General features: G+C 37.0%; 1 protein-coding gene across 2 annotated transcripts in view; it reads left to right on the top strand.

The window, feature by feature from the left end:
- Nucleotides 1-16,379, top strand: part of dntt (deoxynucleotidyltransferase, terminal) — a 107,768-nt gene extending 91,389 nt beyond the window's left edge. For both annotated transcript variants that reach the window (XM_047811967.1, XM_027174836.2), the window contains exon 11: nucleotides 15,220-16,379. In XM_047811967.1, the coding sequence (XP_047667923.1) occupies nucleotides 15,220-15,306 (87 nt within the window). In that variant the 3' untranslated portion in view covers nucleotides 15,307-16,379. The remainder of the gene's footprint in view (nucleotides 1-15,219) is intronic.
- Nucleotides 16,380-23,329: the final 6,950 nt, after the last annotated feature.

The raw sequence follows: 23,329 nt of genomic DNA, 5'->3' as shown, positions 1-23,329 counted from the left end.
CCTACCTGTTATCCAACGACATGATTTGGGACTGCTTCTTAGCTGCATCACAGGGTAGAGTAACAAACTCAGAGGAGACTGTGTTTTTCCTGTCTAGTATTTGAGGGTTACTTTTATTGTAATTCAATAAATAAAAAAAAACAGCAATTTGATGGTTGAATAAGTGTTCACTTTGTGTTGAATCACTTTGGCTATAGCATTGCTCAAGCTCTATTAAATTGAATGAAGACCACTGGTGAGCAGGAATGGTCAAGCCTTCTATAGATTTTCAATCAGCTTGAAGTCTGGACTTTGACTGAGTCATGACACTGAGATCAGGTGATGATTTAATTGTGCCCAGGTAGACTTCATTCAATGATTTATGTGGCTTTTGATGGCAACTGGTTGTACCACAACTAAGTCATACAGCGGAGAGCGTTATCCTCCATATGTATGAGCGTAATGTTGCCTGTAATTGGCTAGTGTTACTGTGATTGACAGGGGAGAGAGTATGTAATCTCTTCCATCCACACATCACAGCCAATTTTGTAACCTCCGCCCCTGTCTGCAGATTTTAATTTTAAAATTTGTCCTTTTTTTCTGAATTTTTGTATTTCTGCAAAGCTGCTTTGTACATTTTGTCCATGAATTTACTACAATTTCTTAAAATTTGTCAACTTTTCCAATCACATGCCATCACAAATTAAATCATACAGCAGTATAATTAAACTATTTGTTTACTCCAGAAAGCTCTGAAATGATCACACAGGTCATTTTATTCATTGTTGTCATTCCCAAACTTATCTCTGGTGTTTTACCTCCTCTACCCAACATTCAGAATGCTGCTCATTACAGGGTTCATACCATAGCTGACCAAAGTTATTTTCTGTGACCCTTCCACTTGCTTCCTGTTCCATCAAGATTATTCTAATCAGATAGAAATTCAGCTAAAAATAGAAGAACTGTTTATTTTTATAGAAGCATGCCAGAAAATTTCGCATGGCATCTGGTTATGCCTGAAGGTATGCATCAGGTCTGCGGGAAGCAAAAAACTAGCGAGAGCAGCCAGATATAAAGGCTTATAAGGAATGTGCAGCCCTGCGCAATGCGTTTACAGCAACATTAGCGACTACCTGGACAGGTTTTGGTGCTTTCAATTTGGTTACAATTTGTATTTTTTCTGTTAGGAAAAGACATCTGTCCCACACAACTGTCACAACGTATTTATAAGTATAGCTGAGTGATGTAGCTGAGATTGAGTCTGAGGAATTCACAGATCATGCTGATAGTGAAGTATTAAAGTATTAGTCTATTCTGTGACTAGGTCATCCTCACACATTTTGGAATCATCTCTAGTCTTTCAGGTTATGCATCCTTAAAAATCTATCAAACACTTCCTGTCAGGTTTCCTGACACTTCAAACTCCAGTTCCCAAGAAGCACTGCAGCCTACATAAATAGCCAGAAACATCATGTCCCAGATTACATACTCACTATTTAACTGATCATCCTCACCTGTTTCCAGCTGCACACAGACTCTTACCTTCACATGAACTATATTCTCAATGTGACTATCTTAACTGTCTATACCATGCCTTTTCTTTCTGCTATTTCTTACCTGGCTTACAATCTTGTTTCTCTGGCTACTGATTATTGTCTTTGCCCAGTTTGTGCTTATTATTGATCACTTAACTTTTGCATGTTCCTTGAACTTGAATTTGTTTGCTATTGTGCCATTAAACCTGCTTCACTTGCAACTGCATCTGTCTAAGTCTCTCTATTGTAACACTTTCTATCATTGCACCCTCAACTGTTTGCACTTTTTTAGATCAACTAGCTTAGTTTTCTGGATCAACTACCAATTCAGTAATCCTTGACTGTCAGTTAATTAAATTCATTCATTCATTCATTCATTCATTCATTCATTCATTCATTCATTCATTCATTTTCTACCACTTATCCGAACTTCTCGGGTCACGGGGAGCCTGTGCCTGTCTCAGGCATCAACGGGCATCAAGGCAGGATACACCCTGGACGGAGTGCCAACCCATCGCAGGGCACACACACAATCTCATTCACTCACACACTCACACACTACAGACAATTTTCCAGAGATGCCAATCAACCTACCATGCATGTCTTTGGACCGGGGGAGGAAACTGGAGTACCTGGAGGAAACCCCCGGGGCATGGGGAGAACATGCAAACTCCACACACACACAAGGCGGAGGCGGGAATCAAACCCCCAACCCTGGAGGTGTGAGGCGAATGTGCTAACCATTAAGCCACCATGCTAATTAAATGTAAAATGAAAATATTTTAGATTGTACTCCAATTGTTCAACACATTTTACATGTTTAAGTACTTGTTAAATTCAGCTCTTGCTCCCCTGAGCTGAATTCAACCATTTCTTAATTTCCCTAATTAGCTCTGTCACTCTATATATAACACTCCTAATGGTTTCATGTTCATTCCTCGTGTTCCACGTCTTCTTACGCAATTATGTCTATGTAAAACAAGCACCCTTTCTTCTTCAATTGATCAGTAAGTAAAGCAATGAAATGGAATGATCATCTTCTTTAAATAGCTGCGTTTGACGTGGGAGATGCTCTTGTTTAATTTGCACGCAGTCTTTCCCAGCCTTTAATCCTCCAAGCTAACAGATCAGTGAATTCTTTCTACATATTCAAAATACATAGCTTAGGAGTACCATTATGTGATTCTTCTATAATATTTTGAAATAGATTGCATTTAGATTGTTGCTACAGAGGTTAATAGAACAGAGAGAAATTGTAGCAGGCCACCACAAATCCTCTTACAAAATCTAAGGGGTTTAGTTCAAATTCTAATTGGCTAAATCTGATCTTACTAACATTGTCAAGACGGTGATCAACTGCATCAGATAATCAGGAATGTTGGATGTAACTGAACTCGGTGGGGAAGCTGGTCTGCTGGTGGAGTGTTAGCAACCATTAATATAGAGACCTTTACTACTGTAGAACAAAGTTATTGATGAACAGGATCTTTTATCTGTTAACCGGCCAAGCAAAGCGCATTGAACATTGTGTGTAAAGTATTAGAACACTTGTTTTGCAATGTCTGAGGGTATAAAGTCTATTTGCCTGGTGATATATATGAACGCCAGATGTACTCTTGCTGTATTAGATTTCAATTTGTATGTGTGCCAGTGTATAATTTCGCAGTAGAGGTAAAAGTGTAATGGCATCACCTGAAAGTCCAAAATCTATAGAAAATATGCACAGCAGTGGTAAAAATTTTTATCACTTCAGTTGTGGTTTTTTAACACTAAAGGCAAATGTAGAGAATAGAGGTGTTTTCAAGTTGTTTTATAGAAATATATAAATTCAGGATATATATTTTAAATTGACTCATAATGAGCCAGTCAAAGGCAAAGGTGGAAATGAAAAACGGACCCCATCTACAAATTAGTGACACCAGATAGGGTGAGTATTAAATAATTTCCCTTTTTATTATATTAAAAAAATGCAATTGTGTAAGCAGGACATTCATTATAATTTATAACTTTTCACTTAAGTGCAAAACTGGTTGTAGAAACTGCAGGTCTGGATCACTGGCATCACTGGAAATAAATAGTGTCTTTTGATAAGCTACTGTATGTACAATAAGGACTCATTTTAATTTCTGTACTGATACCTGATATCCTTAACTTATCTCCGCTCCTCTGGACATACCTCTCTGGTCATTCCCAAATACAAATATGAGAAGTTTGGAGGCCGGTCATTTGCCATCAAGGGACCAAAGCTGTGGAACGCACTTCCAGCACACTTACGATCCATCACTGTGCTGAGTGTTTTTAAATAAAACAGTTGAAATAAATAAAAAAAGTTGAAAACTCATTTATTCATACAAGCTTTTAACACATAGACCCGGTTTCAACTGCTATTTTATGTTCATTGTGTTCTTATTGATTTTATTGATTTTATTTTTTTTATTGTTGTTTTACTGGAAAGCACCTTGTGCTCCTTTTGGCTGTTGTAAGGTACTCTATAAATAAAATTTGATTGATTGATTGATTAACTTTATATTTGAAAAAAAAAAATAAGATGAGCTTTAGAGAGCATCGTTAGAGATACCAGTGTATAAATGTTTATGTTAAAAAAAGAGGTAATGGTCTTTATTGTAATTAATGTAATTATAGATATTTAGACACATGAGCATACATACAATTTATTTTATTACTTTTCTGACTAAGATAATTATTGTCCCCTAGTAGCACTAAGACCGGGCTTTGCCTTTCACTCCTTTTACTCTTCCAAAAACCTCTATTCACTCCTGTTAAATGAGAAATTTAAATAACCACATTGCTGAGTCTTTTTTCAGTACCCAAATTCAAACACTTCACCTGCAGTCACTGCTAAAGTGTCTCTATGGTAAAAAAAATGGATAAATTGAAAATTAACTAGATGTCTAGGTATGAATTAGTTTAGTGTAAGATACTTAATTAAATAAAAATCAGAGACTGTGCCCCTGATAAAAATAAAATGTAACTTGGCTAAGAGATCCATTTCTCAGCATGAAACTACTACAGTACTATTTTCTATGGAAGCTGAATTGGCTTGTTCTCTTCATCCCCTTCAGTCTCTCTCCTGTCTAAATTTCAGGTATTTGGCTGCTTGCATATTTGGCAACAGCTAATGTTCTAGTAGCCAGCAAAGCCAAACAAGACAAACCTGATGAAGTATCTTAAAAGTTCCAATAATTTTTGAAGGACTTTAGAAATTTGGGGCCATTTTGCAAGTTAGCACACGGAATAATATAATATGCAATGTATTCTTCTCAAATTAAACTGAAGTAACGAACATAGATTGACTATGAGTCTATAAGACAGAGTCTATAAGGGCAAAGAACTAGTTACAGGCATCCCTGTGTAATGACTTTGGAAAAATATCTCAGATCTCTTCTCTAGTCCTTCTATCTGAAGTGCACTCGGAAGTATTGTTTCCTATTATCCACTTACAGGTTTGTTAACTACATATATTTTATGGAAACTGTGAACAGCAACACCTTTATTCAGAGATCTGAAGAGGCAATGAAAAAGGTTATGTTGTACTAAAATATACTAAATTGTGAGCAAAATTAGTTTAAAGTGGGTACAAGATGAAAATTGACCATGAAATTGTAGACAATTTACACATTCAATTAATTAATAAAACTTTACATGTGCAAATGGATATCTGTGGCTAGGCTTCAACTCAGATGTAGAGTTTTTCTCTGATAATTTAATTCTCCTATAACACCTCTGGGATGTCTTATGGAGTCATTGTGAGTTCATCTGCCTCTCCTGGCATTACTGCAAGCAAAAGGACAAGATTTATGGTGCATGTGCTTCACTGATGCTAATATGCTGATTTGAGCTACAATTCTAAGTAATGCTTATAACAGTACTGACAATATAGTAGAATAGAAATAATTTTATTCATGAACACTCTTCCTGGTAACCTACCAGAGCACTGCGTGAACATGCTTTCTGTGGAGGAAAGTACAGACGATGTGAGCACAATCTTATGAAATTATGACAATGAATATAATTGTGAATTATTAAAAATTGGGAGCATGAATAAAGTAAATTGTCCTCTCCTGTGCTTTGTACTTTAGTATTAACCTTTACTACACCTGTACTACACTATGACCTGGCACAATATTTTCTGTGATTTTTTAAATAAATTTAAAATAAAATAAATTGTATTCTCATATATGTGTACTATACATGTAAGTGTTAACATACTGTATGACACAGAGAGCATAGGTAGCTGTTTGTTTCTTATATGTGAAGTAGGCAAAAAAGTGGATCAAAACATATTAATTCTAGCACAACTTCCATGCTAACTTTGAGGAAAGTGCATATCAAAGTTGTATAGTTATATCCAGTGTCTCTTTGGTTGGACTTTTGACTCCATGTTTCACAATTTATTGGAGATTGTGATGTCAAGTCTGCTGCTCTAGACTCTGTGGACAAACATCAGTGGGATTCTTGTCATAGGTCCAAATGTAGCATCAGTTGAGTCAGATTCTCTAGGGTTTGCGAACAATATTTTTTGACTCACTGTACACAATTCCTCAGTGGAATTTACAAAGAAGTTTAAAATTTCCCGTGCTTGTTTGTCTTGCAACAATAGATTGACATCCAAACAGGATCACCCATAACAAAGAGTTGAAAAAGTAGACACTACAGATGTCAGTTGTGAGTGTCCAGGTATTACACTGAGGTGTGATGAGGTGGATAAATCTTCCTGCCTCTTCTCATTCACTGCTGCCAATTGGTTGTTGTTAAGGGAAGTCTTGGGGTAGAATTCCAATTCATACCCTTACATTGATTTCAATCTGAGAACAGTTTTTTGCATGTTTATAAAATGCATAGATCATTAAACTGTAGTTTTATGCATGCACAGAACTCATTACAAACTTCTAAGCATGATTTTGCAAAGCATTTGACACCAAACATGACCTAGTTGTTGAGCTTCTTGTACATTTGTGAAAAACAATGGGATTACAAATTCATGAAATAACAGGAGGATCTGAATGTCTTTAACAAATTTCTCATGTTTTTGAAATGAAAGTGTTTTTGGTGATTTACTGTAGCACCAGAGGTTTGCGTGATCTTCTGCTTCATTGCCTTTGTCAAGAGAGTTTTATTTTGCTGGCTCTGCCACCTCTTGGAGCAGAATGGCCTTGAGTCTTGTTTTCTTGTTGTCTGTAATCTTGAAAATAACATAAAGCAAGCTTCACATGGCAGTTTATGTCCAACCCAGAAAGCCCAAAACTGGTGTTTATGGAGCAAGTGTTGTCTTTCTTGGTATGGTTTATGGGTAGATAGGAAAGGTCATACTTTTGAGGTTATATTACTGCACCATTCCTGCATTGTAGAATATACTGTATAAATAGTGCAATGAAGCAATATATGCTGCCATTGTCAATCAAATACACCAAAAGAAAACATTCAGAGTCAATACAAAGCCAAAAAATACATGAGAACGAATAAACTAATTTAAGTATGCTTTAAGTGTGCTTTAGAAAAAACAGCTATGGATAGTCATGAACAAGCCTATCAACTGATTCTCATTAAACTAATTCAACATCTCATAAAAAGTAATAGCATACACATGAAATGAATTTGACATTCTGATAAGACTTGATTGATTGATGTTAATCTGCAGATTTACCATCTGGCTTGTTAGGGTAGGTCAGTATTCATTCCACTCCGCAAGGTGCTGCACTCATTTTTGCAGTACGGATTATAGTCTCAGAAAAAGAGTAGTTTATCGGTCACAATCCAAAGCCAGGGCCAGAGTGCAGACAAGCAGGCTTAACCGATTGTCTGCTAGCTGCTAGCTGCTCGGCTAGTTAAGTTAACAAAAATGTAGAAGTAGTCAGTAAGTTTGTTATAGTAACCTATTGAACATAAAATGAGACGATACTAAATGCACAGCTTGCTCAATTGATCTGAAGCTGTTAGAACTGTTAAAATATAGCCATATTAATAGCAATTAATAGCTACTAATAGCCACATTAATAAAACTATTATAGATGAGGTGTTACTGTGTTTAACAGCAATGTGGATTAAGCCAAATGACTATGTAATATTAAATGAAGTTAATTCCCCTGGATACAGTTTTATACATCAACCTTGTCTATGTGGCAGAGGAGGTGTCACAGTTATTTACAATGATCATCTAGGCATCACAAAACCTAAAGAAAATGAGTGAGGATATGATCAACCCTAATAAGGGCTAAATTATAAAGGCTAAATTATTGATCTCTAAAATGGGAGAGCTGCCACACTGTAAAATGACAATAAAACATTTTTATACTAACATACATATTTATCTGCAAAAATGTCTACCTAGTTGATTTCACTGATTTTCATTTTCAGATTTCATCTCAAACCTGGTTGTTTTTTAGACAAAGCATTAATTGTTAAAGGCAGTGTTGGAAATATGGAGGGTTGTTGTATGGTTGACTGCACATATGGTAAAAGCTAATAGTGAGTGTCTTACGTGGACTAAAAGAAAAAAATTCTATTAAATATGATGTACTGTATCAGACACTTAATTCCCAAGATCACAAAAACAAATAGATAACTGATGCTTGTATGGCTTGTATGCCTTATAGTGTAAAGCAAAGAATTTTAGCTTGTTATTAAATGACAAATTATCTAGTGTTAGCCGTCAAGAGAGCTGGATCCTGCCACAACAAGCGCCATAGATACAGTACTGTATATGTCCAAGATGAAGATCTAAAATATTAAGGCATATTTTAAGGCATAGCCAAACAAGAATGCATTTGGTCTGGATGCAAACATAAAGCTAAACGACATGTCTAGTCTATGGGGAAGTGAGCAAACTGAGTCACTGAGTCACAAACAAACAGAGCTTCTAAAGATCAGTCACCATGGTGACAAAGACCAACAGTCTGTTCATTGGAACAATAAACGTGGAAAAGGCAGGCATACACACAGCTGCAAAAGTGGCCAAAAAAATATTTACTTGATTATAACATGATCTTTATGGAAGACAAAGAAAGAACCCCTGTAGATTCATAAATTGTTATAAATAATTAATTTGTTTTATTCATAATAAATAACAGATATATAATAGGGTTATGGCCAATAAACTACTTTATGGCCTAGGAACATCAACATGCTCATAATTAATACAGTGATCTATAAATGTGCATGCATATGCAAATTAGAAATGCGTTTGTGTGTTAATGCAATCCTACTCATTCTCTCCATCTCCCCCTACTCTGCCAATGCTCTGCTATTACTTACAGTGTACTATTACAAAAACGCAAAAGGTCATAAACAATCCTGAGTGCTGGACAACAGAGACAATCTGAAGAAGAGATATTTGATCAAAAGATTAGTAAAATTGTTGACATAAGAAAAAGGGAGTTCACTTAATAGTTTGCACTTACTGACAGCACTAACACAAAAATTACATATAGCTTTCTAGTTAGCTGATAGGAAAGTTTCAGTTAAACACTATTTCTTTCGACTTACCGTACTCAAATCCTTAGCATTTTGTTTAACAGTAGCGAAACCTGGCAAAATATAGAATTTATTGTTTTGTTCATCACAAACCTAATGCTCTGATAATTAGCATATTGTATGTGATGGGGTCAGGCCTAGTGGGATCTTTTTAATACATTCTACCATCCTGTTTTTAATTTTACAATGTGAATCCAAAATGCAACAAAATTCATTCATCTTTAGCAACTGCTTTATCCTGGCTGGGGTGGCAGTGGTCTAGAACCTATTCCAAGAACACTAGAGGTGTTCATTCGAAACTCCACTGCAAACTCCTCTGCAAAGTATAATGCACACACATTGGCACACACTAATGAAATATTTCCCAACTTGAGCAGAGTGCATCAGCAGTTCTTGAAAGGTCAATGTGTCTAAATTGAACTATGATTCATAGGCTTTGTAGTTTTGAAGAGAAAATACTTCCATTTTAGAAAATGCTGTATGTTCCTGAATCTACTGTATATTCAAATGGTCTGAAGGGGCCCAATGATAGTAAATCTACCCAGAACAGAGTCATCAATAAAAATAATATAGTCTACTGTATAGGTTATGATAATATAACTGTTGTCAACAAAATGAAGATTCAATTTCAAAGAGTATATTATTAAATTCATTTGAAATTCTTGGTGCTGAGAATGTCACATGTGAAGCAACAACATAAAATTAAACCTGGAAAAATGGTATTTCAGATCATTTATACTGTATATTATTATATTGCAAGTGCTTTTTAAACATGTCTTTGGGAAGATGTCTAAATACATTGGGGGCCTGAGCAAGAAAAGAGTTCAGAGAAGCTTCTAGAGAAAAGGAAATCCATGAGGAATCCTTTCTTACCTAGTTCAGAAAGAGAAGCAGAATCAATTAGAGATGAGTAAGGATTTCTAACAGTGAGTGCACCAGCCCCAGAGTCCAAACAGGAGAGCAGCTAAAAGCAGAGCTGAACAACAGAATCCTGAAAACCAAGACCTTGTAGAGAACAAAAAAAAAACAGTGCTTACATTGGAAACAAAGATGAAAAGGACTAAAAGTTCAGACATAATGAAATTGTATATCATACCTGTGAAAGTAACTATCTTAGCAGGTAATATATTATTTTAAATATAAAATGTGACTAAAATATCTGTGCAGAAAAAGATCACATTCAATTAACAACACAGCTTATTTCATGCCTATGGGATCGAATCTGCAACTTGCTGATTGAACTGGTAGAATTTATAAACCAGTCAGTCTTACAGTCAGTTGAACAGTCAGTCATTCATTTAATCAACAAGACAGTCATTCAGTTTTTCAGTCAGACATCTTTCAGTCCTTTAATCAATCAATCATTCAGTGAGTCATTTAGCAAGTCAGCCATTCAGTCAATTAACCAGTCAGTTATCTACAGATAATCAGGCATCTACAGATGTACAAGCTCCTGCTGAATTCTGCTTAGGATTCGGGCATTAAAAATGAAGATGTCAATTACATGTGGTCTTTGAGGACAACAACCTCCTAATCAATACACAATTTTCGAACTGAATATGACTGAAGAAAGGACATTATTCATAATGACATTGTTTATAGCAATTTCTCCAGTGTTTATAGCAATTTATAACCACACTCTTTACTGTCACCCAAATGAGGATTGGTTCCCTTTTTTATCTGGTTCCTCAAGGATCTCAAGGTTTCTTCCTCTTGGTAATCTCAAGGTTTCTTCCTCTTCCATCTTCCATCTTGAGTTTTTCCTTGCCACAGTTGCCTCAGACACCGCAGACTTGCTCATTGGGGATAAATACAAACACATTTAAATATAAGTTGAATATTAATCTTTATCTTTGGAATACTTTTAATCTTGTATATTTAACTTTGTGTAATATATTTCTTTTATTCTGTAAAGCTGCTTTGAGACAATGTCCAGTGTTTAAAGCACTATGCAAATAAAATTGAATTGAACTGAATTGAATTATTTAATCAGTCAGTCAGTCCAGCAATCATCTAACAGTCAGTCATGTGGTCATTCATTTAATCAATAAATCAGTCAGTCAGTCAGTCAGTCAGTCAGTCAGTCAGTCAGTCAGTCAGTCAGTCAGTCAGTCAGTCAGTCAGTCAGTCAGTCAGTCATTTGGTTGGTCAGTCGATCTGCCAGACATTCAATTGGTAAGTCAGAATCTTTTAGGCCTCCTGATACCAAAATGAGTAAAATATAAATAAATAAATGTTTCATATATATTAAACCGACAAAATAAAATTGGTGAAAAATAAATTGGGTTCAGAGCTCACACAGATGTGTCTATGCTGTAGATTCTGCATTGTATTATGCCCAGTAATTATTGCTAAGCTTTTCCAATGCTCAGTATTAGCCAGATTGTTGGGGGATTTAATGGAATGGTTTTTTCTCTGTTCAGCTGCCCAGCTCAGCTTTGGTCCACAATCAAGCCTAATTTGACTGCTTCTTAAATCAGTTCCAAACTTGCTCTCTGTTTGCCTGTTAGTTGGATTGTGTTGTACTCAGCTCAACTGTGGGTGTACTGTGTCTTGTTTGTCAAGTCTTGACACATGCTTTTCAGATCTCATCAAATCTTCATGAATAGAAAATAATATCTCTTCTTTTTATGTAAACATTCCAATTTTGAAGATATTTTGCATGGTTTCCAAGCTTTCTGTCTCATGCCATGCTCTCTGACCACCTCAAAACATCTCAATACAGCTTATCTCTGTGGTTATTATTGACAGTAAATGTATTTTTCCTTAGCAGCCTAATATATATTGCATATAGAGATGGTGAAAAGTCCAAATGTACACAATTATGCTAAACCATATACAGTTGTACAGTATGCATGGGTGTCAAGCCATAATGTGTCCCCTTATTGATTCACAATAAAGTGTGGATTAGATATGGGCATAAAATCTAACTGCTCAGCTGTTCGACATCCTATTACACACACACACACACACACACACACACACACACACACACACACACACACACACACACACACACACACACACACACACACATACAATGCAACCTACACCACTTTTATTATTTGAAGGGCAGAAATATTTACCGTGGTAGCTTGATGAACTTTCAAATCGAGCAGCATCTTTGGAGGGAATGCAAACAAATTAAGCAGTTTCCATCACAGAAGATGTCTTGATGGCAAGAATTGAAGTGCATACAGTATTAATGGCAACATCACAAGTTTTTCGTTCCTGTATACCATGCTGAATTTTAAATTCCCTTTTGCGATAGTTTTTACAAAATGACACGTAGACTGATAAACCACAAAATTAAAAGCACTGACAGGTGAGTAACATTGACGTCATTATAATGGTCAAAGGCATCAAATGAATATTCAGTTCTTAAAAGTTGATGTGTTGGAAGCAGGAAAATTCAGCATTTATCTGAGCAACCCTGACAAGGGCCAAATTATGAAGGCTAAATAATTAATCTCCAAAATGGCAGATCTGCCACACTGCAAAAATTGTTCAGGAATGGTTTCAGTCAAATGACAAAGAATTGACTTCAACTAGTATTGACTTTCAATTCCCAAGAATTCCTCAGTCCTATCAAGTATCTGTGGGATTTGCTGAACAAACATACAGGACTTAAATGATATGTTGCTTGTGACTTGGGACCAGATACCACAGCACACCTTCAGAGGTCTTGTGGAGTCCGTACCTTGATGGGTTATAGCCATTTTATTAAAATGATTTACAATAACACAATAATAGGCAGATGGATTTAATGTTATGCCTCTGTCTTTGTACCGTCTATATGTGTGTATTCAGTCTATTTAAACCTCTTTTTCTGTATTCATCTACTTCTCCAAAGGTGTGTTCATAAGTGTATAATATAATATACATTTAAAATAATAGCATCTGTGTCTCTGAACTCCTTCATTTAGGGTGAAAACAATGCAAAATTTGGTCGGAGGGCGGATGGTCTATTAAAACAGTGATCCAGCAAAATAATGAACAGTTTAGATAACAAGAGGGATGAGTGATTGTTGCATGAGATGGAGGTCATGATGACTTTACTAACAATTATAATTTACTCAGCATGTGTTCTTTTGATTTTTAAGGAAGTGCAAATAACCAGTGAGTGATATTTACACAGTGAGTGAGAGACCAGGTGTCCTCTGCCTGTGCTCATTCAGCACGCAAACCATTGTAAACACACTCACACAAGCCATTGTAAACGCACACACAGCACAAACATGAATCCCTGACCATTCTGTACCTGATTTGCATTTTAAACCCCACTTCAATAGATGATAGAAGTCAAATGCCTAGAGCAATTCCTCTCCTAGCTCTTGCACCAGCCTATCATTCCTGTTGTCTGTTCACCGACAGATGAGCTTTCCTGTTTTTTCCTCTTCTCTTCTTCATCCTTTGCCTCATTTTGACATGCTACATCCAGCTTAACACATCAAGGCAGAATATGTCAGATTTATAGCTTCCTATTGGCCGCATCAGGCTTGCCTTGGGCCCACAGATATCTATCTGTACGTATACAGGACCACACAAAGAACATGGCTTTCCATTTATTTAATGCCATGTGTAAAACTGCTTAATATAATTACACACTCTTTTTAACTTGTCAACAGATGCAAACTTTCATGTTCTCTATTACTTTATACTGCAGCCAGGAAGCCTTTAATGCTGAAATAAATTTATACAGTACCTTCCATCCAGCTAGTACAATATTAGGCTAGTTTTTTTAACCATGTACATTAATATTCTGGCTATGTTTGGAGCCTTAGTAATTTTAATAATGAAATCTCCACTAACAGAACCCATTAGATGAAAGTGGCAATATGTATGGACCTAATTCTTTTAGAACTAATTAAGCAACCATTCAAACGCTATAATAACTTAGTAATCAATATAATAACATTATAATAATGGTTGGTTGTGATTCAGCACTGTAATAAAATTAAAAAAAAAGGACCCAGCTTTGAGATTCAATGATTTATAATCATGTGATCGGAAGGTCATTGGTTTGAATTCCATGTCCACCAAATTGCCACTTCAGGGCCCCTGATCAAGACCCTCAACCATCAATTGCTCAGGTGTATAAACTGAAATAAAAATGTAAGTTACTCTGGATAAGAGTGTCTGATTAATGTATATTTAATATTTTACTCTCCCTTTTTCTCTTTTCTATTGTGTTGCAAAAGTAATGACATCCACAAGACCTTGTTTCTGTAGCATCTTTGGAAAGGGGTCAATGTTTTCTGAATGTTAATATGATCACAGAAACTGTGGATTTTCTTTTCGTTTTACTTTGGTTAAATTGGTTTTATGTTGCAGCACATGGTGTTGTCTCACCATTGTACTCCAGAGTACTTGGTTCGATCTAGAGTTTGGATCACTATTCATGTGCTCTCCCCATGGTTTTCCTCGCAGGATTTCTTCTCACCTTCCAAAACAATGCTGGTGAGTGAATTGGCTATGCTAAATTGCCCTTAGGTGTGAATAAAGTGTGTGCATGGTGCCCTGCTAAGGACTTGCATCCCATCCAGGGTGAATTCTTCCACCTTGGTGTTCCTAGGATTGGCTCCAGCTCCACTGTAATAAAGTGCTTACGGGGACAAATAAATCATTTCTGAACACCTTAAATGAGCCTGAAGAATAAAATCATCTTGGGAAATATGCATAAATCTTCCAGTCAACCTAAATGTGTCTCATCATGATCGTGGCTCATATCTGTGTGTCTAATTAGAGTCTCTGAAACTTCGAGCCAACTCTCATGACACAATTATGAAAATGCAATAAAAGAGGTAGTGGGCGTTGCAATAAATGCTGCAAAGACAGAAGTCCAATGGGGAAAAGTAGTTATGCCTTTTCAAAACACTTGGCTTGCCTGATTCACAACAGTGGCAGCTTCCTACAGTTTACACATACTTCCTTTCTGCTAACATTTTCAGTACAGTATGTTATCCTGTTAGAGGTTCTCAACCCTGTCTGACCTTATGAAGAACAGCAACATCATCGTTGTGACTCTTTGTCTCTGCCATTTCCTCAGAGAAATATCATTGGTCAAATACAACCAATGTTCACACAAAATGTCAGCTCCTCTCTGTCTTCGTCGCCCTCTAACATTTCTTGTGGCTTTTTAGGCTTACGATTCGATTGTTAAACCCCTCATGTCACTGGTATTTTGCTTTTTTCCCCTCTCTATTATCTCTAGAATACCTTCCTGCAGGCTAAGACAGAGGAGGACATCTTCACCCATTTGGGATTGGACTATATTGAGCCTTGGCAGAGGAATGCTTAGACCTCGTCCTATTCATCAAAAGCGTGTGCTTTCCTGCAGCTAATCTTCCCTCATAGCACCCTAAAAGACTGCACAGATTCAAGACCATCAATGATTTATTTCACATAAAATCCAAAACTGTAATACTTTGCCATTAGGAAAGCTTTTTTCCCCTCTTTAACACTTGTGCTAAAATTAAATTAAATATATTGCAGTATGTTTCATGTTATGTTATAAATGAATAAAAAAAATTTGGGGTATGATTGTGCTAGAAAAGCTAAAATGTGCAAATATATCTGATATATGTCTCTGCTACACAGGAACGAGGATAAGAGAGAGTCAAGGAAAATGAATTGCTGTAATTACCAGCCTATACATCAAACCAGATGAGACCAGACTGTCTAGGACCTCATGTGGTGATAATAAGCACAGGTGGAGTTTAACAGCAGTATAAGTGATATTGGATTTCACCTTTAGTGAGCATCCTTTACTGAATTCTAGCATCCTCATTACTGTAGAATAACAGTGCTGGAGGAGGCGTATGCTGTCTTTTTAACAGACCACATATATATAATGCTTTTTTACGAGGATGTGGAGATTTAGTCATGATATATTACTTAATCACTTTTCTGGTTTGCATTACTGATTATTTTCATGTGTGTAATATGACATGGTATTATAACAATATTGACTGCATCTATGTTGTGTGTCTTAAAGATATAAAATGTCTCCATAGGATAGTTAGGATAGTGTAATATTGCATGTTTGTCAACTTACAACTTAATTGTACTTATTTGCTAAATAAAATTGTTCTTTAGTTTGTAGGCATTGCTTGTATAATGTTGCTTAGTTCTCATGTATGGAATTGCATAATGTGTTCCTATCTCTTGATATAATTAAACATTTCTGACTGGATATCTTTACAACTAAAGCATGATGGCTTACGGTAAATTTCAGATATAAATCAAACCCGTACAATCCATTAAACACACTTTCAAACATAAATGAATCATGCCTGGCACAGCATCCCGAGTTTGATCTCTTGTTTCTGTATAAGGTCTTTTAACACTTGTTTAAATTCCCATATAATAAAAACAGACATATTGTAACTTTCTATGCCTGTATTGATTTATATGTGTTCCTCTTAGCACTCAATGTCCCTCTTAATTGTACCACACAGTGAGAGGCCACTGTGTTCCCACCAAAAAGGAACCCTCTTGATACACATATGTGTCCTGTTATGTCTAAGAACGCAGATGCTCCTATTTAAAGAGTCTTAAATAGAGCAGTCCAGGCGTTTCCAGGACTCGACCCCAGGGTCTTCTCACTTTGTCTGTCCAGAAAGGTCTCAGTGCAAAACAGAGTCATACTCTATTTGGTGTTCAAACTAGGTTAGCGACTGCTGCTTTCCTTTTAAATTCCTTTACATCGAACTCCAAAGTCTCATATCAGAATTCACTATTTGTCCAAGAGTCAGTAGTGGAGCCAAAATGTGAACTGAAAATGTGTTGGCAAAGATAAATGGCACAAGAGAAAAGAAAAACTTGGCTTTTCCAAAAAGCTGTCCCCAGGAAGTAAGTCCTTGAGTTCGAATCCCAACAATGCCACAACCATCTGTGGCTGGGAGTCCAGGAGAGCAGAATTGGCTATAGCTTCTACAGTAGGTGGGAGAGATGGTGTTACTCTTTCACTGGTTAATCAGAGTGACATTAGTTAAGTTCTAGAGCAGTGAGCTTACGTATTTGTAAGAGGGTGTAATCATTCTTAGTTAGCATCCTCTGAGCCTGTTTAGCTACTCTGTGATGCTGCAACGATGTGTGAAACGATGTGGTGGCTGACTTCACGTGTTTTGGAGAAAGCATGTGTTAACCTTTATTCTGCCCAGTTAATAGCTGTCGTGTGCATGGGAATTGGCGATGAGTAACACTTAGTGAAAATGTTCTGACCTGAAAAATGACCCTCACCTCAACCTGTTCTGTTGTTTTCCTTTCTTGTTTCTGCCATTCTTCTGAGAAAAAAGAACAATGTACTGTATGCAGCTACTTTGGTCAATGTGATCTCAAGGATTGTTGTGAAAAAACATTTTTCAGCATTGCTGAGAAATCAATTAAGAAAAGTCCACAATGAAACACTTTGAATATGTCTATATTTGTCAGGACTCAGGCAGGACTTTGGCCACGTGCATCTGTTTACGTTCCTCGTCACGTGTCTGCCCCGCCTTCGTCTGCTCCTCCCTGTCTACACACCTGTTTCCTATTGTGATTACCCTGTGTATTTAACTGTGCCGCGTTGCCTTGTGCAGCACGGAATCTACTGTTGTCCTGTCCTGTCTTTAGTCCGTGTCGTGTTTCGTGTTTCCTTTGTTATTAGACCCTTTTGATTTGGCTATCCTGCGTTTGGGTCCACTTCCTTCCTGCGTTCATGACAATATTCAAGTATTTGTGACATGTTTAGTGTTTCTGGTTCTAATTTGTTGGTTTGTTGTTTACTTTTTACTAATCCTGTGACAAGTTAACGCTTGTGTGCTGTGCTGACACCAAAAGAAACATTGCTTGCCAGGTTACAATGGTGTTTATAGACGAATAAAATCCAACACACACACATAAGGCATAACACCTGGATTTTGCTGTTAGCTCCTACAAACAAAACAGAAAGAGATTGTTTTTCTTATTCACCTCTTTTTCCAGTGATGTTCAATATCATTGTAATAAGAAAACCAACACTGAAGTAGAGGCAATGGCAAAGGTTTGGATTAGGAGTTCCACAATGCACTGCAGCTTTAACACTCGAATAGAGATCTATGAGATAACAATAATGCTGTTGCTAGTAGTTTTGGCATGAAAAATTAAAGCCGAGTGAACAGGGACTAAACGACTAAAACAGGACTACAGTGCTACATCAATATTTCGATATAGACATATTTAATGTGTTTCAGGGTTGAAGGTTCCTTTAATGATTTCTCAGTAATACTGCAAAGGGGAAAATGTTTATGTGCAACTATCTATAGGAGATCACATCGACCAAAACAGCAGCATACAGCATATTGTTCCTTTTTTTTTCAGAAGATTGGCAAAAACCACAAAGAAAAACAATATATCAATAGTATATCTGTGTATTTACATGAGCTTTATTTTAGGGTCACAACATTTCCCAACAATTTTAGTCATTACCAGATTCTATTACTGTAGCTAGTCATTCCCAGACCACTGTTGTGTGTCCCACTTGCACTACTATCAGGCAGTCAAATGGCATTGTGGGTAATGGAGGAAATGTGTAATCAAATAGAACAACATGATAATGTCTCAATGCAGGCATGGAGGGTAGGATGCATGTGCAGGATGTTTTGACAAAAGGTCAAAAAAGTATGAACTGGCAAAGAATTAGGAACAGTTCAAAAATATCAAACCAGGGAAACCCAGGAACAGCGAACGATTCAAAGTCGTCACGCAATACTCAGGTCAAAACAGGCACGGGTTAACAGAAGTGGACAGATTCACAAGGGGGTAAAGTCATAATCAGAGTCTCACAGTCAGAAACGGAAAATCAATGTCACTTAGATATGGCCTTATTAACAACCCAGACCAAAGGAACAGAGCGTATTCCTCACAGTGAGGAAATGAAAGCAGCGTGATTATGAAGTGTGCAAACCAAACATACATAATTAAACACAAGTGAACATAATCAAAAGAGTGTGAGAGTGCAGGTGGGTTGCTGGGAGTTGGAGTCTACTGGCCATGTTTGTTAGCCAAAGTAAAAGAGTCATCATTTCCAAGAGAAATAAACCATGGATGCATGAATGAAATGTTTTAATTGTAAAGAATTATTTTTTTTTTATTTAACAAAAGGGTAAAGACTTTTTTCCTTTATGCACCTGAATAAAACATTTTGTTGGATCTTCAACGCTTTAATAAAAAGGCTAATTAGCAGATTCACTGAAACATGCTGATTCATTCTTTAAGGCAGTGATGGTTGAAGCCTTGTGTCTAAAAATACACCAGTGATCCATAATCCATTAAAAAAGAGCAGACTGTGGACATTACCGACACATATTCAATAAACCACAGAAAAGTGCAACTTCCTGTAAGCACAAAAAACAGTGCTAATAAGTCTATCTGATATTGAATAAACCCAAAGAGCTGAGATTAATCTTAAGAGTCTCAGAAGAGCTGTACAGGTTTAGACCTGATGTTTATTTTTTGTCTCATATTTATTTGAATGCTGAAACTTTATGTATTAATCATGATAATAATTACAACACTTGGATCTGAAGCAGATAATTGTATGCTTTAAAATGGGATCTTATGGACAATTGCATGTAATTAGCATAAATGTAATTAGCATAAAGATGTCTGTAGAGCTATAATTATCAAAACTTTAGGTGTTTTTAAAGTCTCACACTCAGTGTTAGTATTTTGGCAAGCTCAGTATTCTTTCTTTCTTTCTTTCTTTCTTTCTTTCTTTCTTTCTTTCTTTCTTTCTTTCTTTCTTTCTTTTTGTTTGTTTGTTCATTTTAAGCACTAGCACATGCTATCTTTAAGCATCTGGCTTGACTTACACTCAACCTGAATAATGTCAGTCTGGGCACATTGGGACAGAGAACGATCTGTTGGTGTCATTAAAAGTGAGCTTTGTTCAGCACTTGTAATGGGCCTCTGCAGTGGGAAAGGGAAGGTCATTTAGCTACATGCTCATTTGTCTGTCTGGAGGTTAACAGTGTGATAGAGAGGGCTGAAGCTATCAGGATGTGAATCAGACTCTTAGTGTGTGTAATAAATGAAGACTTTGACTTCCGGTGACATGTCGGGTCACACAGGTGATACACGCTTGCATCAATAATGTAATATAAAGTTTTTGTTTGTAAGTAATAATGAGAGTTACAACTAAACAACTGCATTGCCACTTCACAGATCAGAAGACTTCAGTTCCTGGATGTCAGGGTTAACCCAAAGTGCTGTTTTGTTTTATCCTTGTTTTTCCCTTGTTACTTTCTTCTGGGTTCTCAATCCTCGTCATCTCTCACAAAAAATGTTGATAGATGGACTGCCTACTCTGAATTGCTCCTAGGTGAGAATGAGTTTGTGATCAGGTGTTTTGCCCTGTGATGGATCAGTATCCTATCCGGTATGTATTCCCGCCCTTGCGCTTAGTATTCCCAGGATTGGCTCCAGTGACCCTCATAAAGATGAATGAAAGAACAATAAGATGAACAAACTGTACAATTGAATTAATACCTTGCACCATCAAGTTTTGGGTTTCATTCCTGTCTCAGTCTGCACTGGGTGCACAAAGTACGCAAGTTCCCTTTACACTACAAAGGTTTCTTGAGGCTACTCCAGTTTCCTCCTCCATTCCAAATGCATGAATAGAAGGCTTCTTGGTATCGCTAAATTGTATATAGAGTATGAATGTGTGTGTTCTGACACCCCATAGAGGGTGTTCCTACACTGTGCCATGAGTTCTCTGGGATACACTCCAGGCACCCTAAAGCCTATTAATTTGTCCGCCTGTTTAATCAAGCAGCATGGTAACACCTGGGTTTCTGGTTTGATCCTAAGCTGAGGTTACACTCTGTGTGGAGTTTTCTTCCTGTTCCACATTGCTTTGCTTTCGGTTGTTCAGTTTCCTAATACCTTATGAAAAAAAAAAACCTGAATGACTGTTAACATGTTTGTGTGTATGAGGTCCTGTGATTGATTAGTGTCTTATCCAGGATGTATTCTTGCCTCATGCTCAGTGATCCTAGGATAGGTCCTAAGAGCGTTTGGTCTTTAAGTGTTTGGCCAAAATGTCTTAGATCAGCAAAATAAAATCCAATAATTTATCAGACATTAACAAACTCAGTATTCAGTTCTCTTCCTTGAAGTGTATTATTCAGCAACTACTATGAATTATTCAGTAACTGCAGTGAAACTAAGAGCTATGCAGATTTGACAGTGAGGAATGTGAATCTGGGACTTTAAAGAGTTGGAAATGATTGGTTAAAGACCCGGCAGCGGCTTGTTCGGAATCCCCTGACTACTGTAGCATGGCACTCTAACCACCACAAAGGTATTAAAATATCACAACACAGGGAAAAAAACAAAAAAACAAAGTGTTGAATGATGTGGAGGCAAGCCCATATCAGCAAACTTTTTTTGCACTGTAGTCTTGGACATGATTTATTAGTTGTGCTGTTTTGGCTGCTCTGTGTGTCCAACCAGTCAAAGGCAACGGACGTGGATGACAGAATAAGGGCACTGTGCATCCTCTCTTTGCTACTTGCATCCTGTCACAGTCAGACACTCCGAAAGAGACATATAAAGCGATTTAGTGAGTGCAAAGGAAAAGGAAGGAAACCAAGGATGGAGATGAAGAGTAGACAGATTAGCAGAGATACAGCATAACACTCAGATGAGGAGTGACAGGGCATCATTTGGCACTCACACACGGAGAGAGTGACAGGAAGAGGTCTCTCTCCGGTTAAATAGTCATTAATTTGTCAGACAGGTTTGCCGATGACTTGAGCGTTTAGTGGCTGTGTTGAATAAGTGATGTTATTGCCAAATCACTTAATTAATGTTTCTTGATTGGAGTGGCAGCCTTAGGTTGTTGATTCCAACAAATTCTCACTTTGATTCATATTGATGGATTCTTGGATTTGGGCAAAATGAGATAATGATCATTTAATGAAATCAATTAATTCAACTCATATTAGTTTGTAATAGTGACTTGATAAGGAGACAAAGTGACAATGATTTGCTAGGCTTTTCAGATAAAATGACTACCTGCCAAAAATAATAGGCATTATGCTTTATTATGCTTCTGTGAGGCTGTAATAAATTATTATGATTTGTACAACATTTGTCAAACTGTATATTTATAATCATACCTTCCAGTGTCACCCATATGAGGATGAGGTTCCCCTTTGAGTCTGGTTCCTCTCAAGGTTTCTTCCTTTACCATCTAAAGGAGTTTTTCCTTGCCACTGCTGCCTGAGTCACCTCAAACTTGCTCATTGGGGGTAAATACATACACATTGTGAACTAATTATATTTAATATTAATCTTGAATTTTGTATTCTATTAATCTTTTTATTATTCTTTATATTAACCTTTTTTCTACGTTTATGTTCTGTAAAGCTGCTTTGAGACAATTGAATTAAATTGTAATTATTGGCTGTATTGATATTCGAGAACATATGATACTATATGACCTTGAACCATGCACAGGAACACACACACACACACACACACACACACACACACACACACACACACACACACACACACACACACACACACACACACACACACACACCATAACCATTGATATTATTATTGTCATCCAATTCTAATTAAATTCCAGTTGAGATTATTTACAGCCTTAATTGAAACTTTGATAAAACTTTGATAAGGGTGAATTGTCATTTTCAGCAGTGTAACAAAATGAACTACCATAATCATTGACCCTCTGGAAATGCTTTGCAGGCCCTGCTGTGAGAATCATGGCTATGGAATACCTCTAATGATGTCATGGCATCCTCTGATTTTGGGTATATGTTCATCCATCTATCTGTTCTCTACACTGCTTATACTGCTGGGACATGGGGAAGCTGTAGTCTACCCCAGGACACTTGGGGCCAAAGGCAGGGAACAATTGCACACACTCACACACCCATGCACACGCTACAGACAATTTAGATGCCAATCAGCTTACAGTACATATGATTTTGGGTTGGGGAAGGAAAACAGACTACCCGGAGGAAACCCCCGCCCGAGGCACTGGGAGAACATGTAGACTCCACAAACACATACCGTAGATAAAAATCGAGCCCCCACCTGGGAGGTGCGAGCCAAACATGCTAGCCAACAAGCCACCATGTCCCATGACATATGTACAATTCAACTTCATTTGCAAGGTGCTTTTAACAGTGGACATTGCTGCAAAGAAGCTTTATATACATATATACAGTATTTCCCGCACTATAAGGCGCACTGGATTATAAGGCGCAGACGCAATTACAGGGTCTATTTCTGTACTTAACCCATACATAAGGCGCACCGTA

This window comes from Tachysurus fulvidraco, chromosome 4 (assembly GCF_022655615.1).
Source record: "Tachysurus fulvidraco isolate hzauxx_2018 chromosome 4, HZAU_PFXX_2.0, whole genome shotgun sequence".
Taxonomy (NCBI): Eukaryota; Metazoa; Chordata; class Actinopteri; order Siluriformes; family Bagridae; genus Tachysurus; species Tachysurus fulvidraco.
This window is presented reverse-complemented; position numbering and strand designations above follow the sequence as displayed.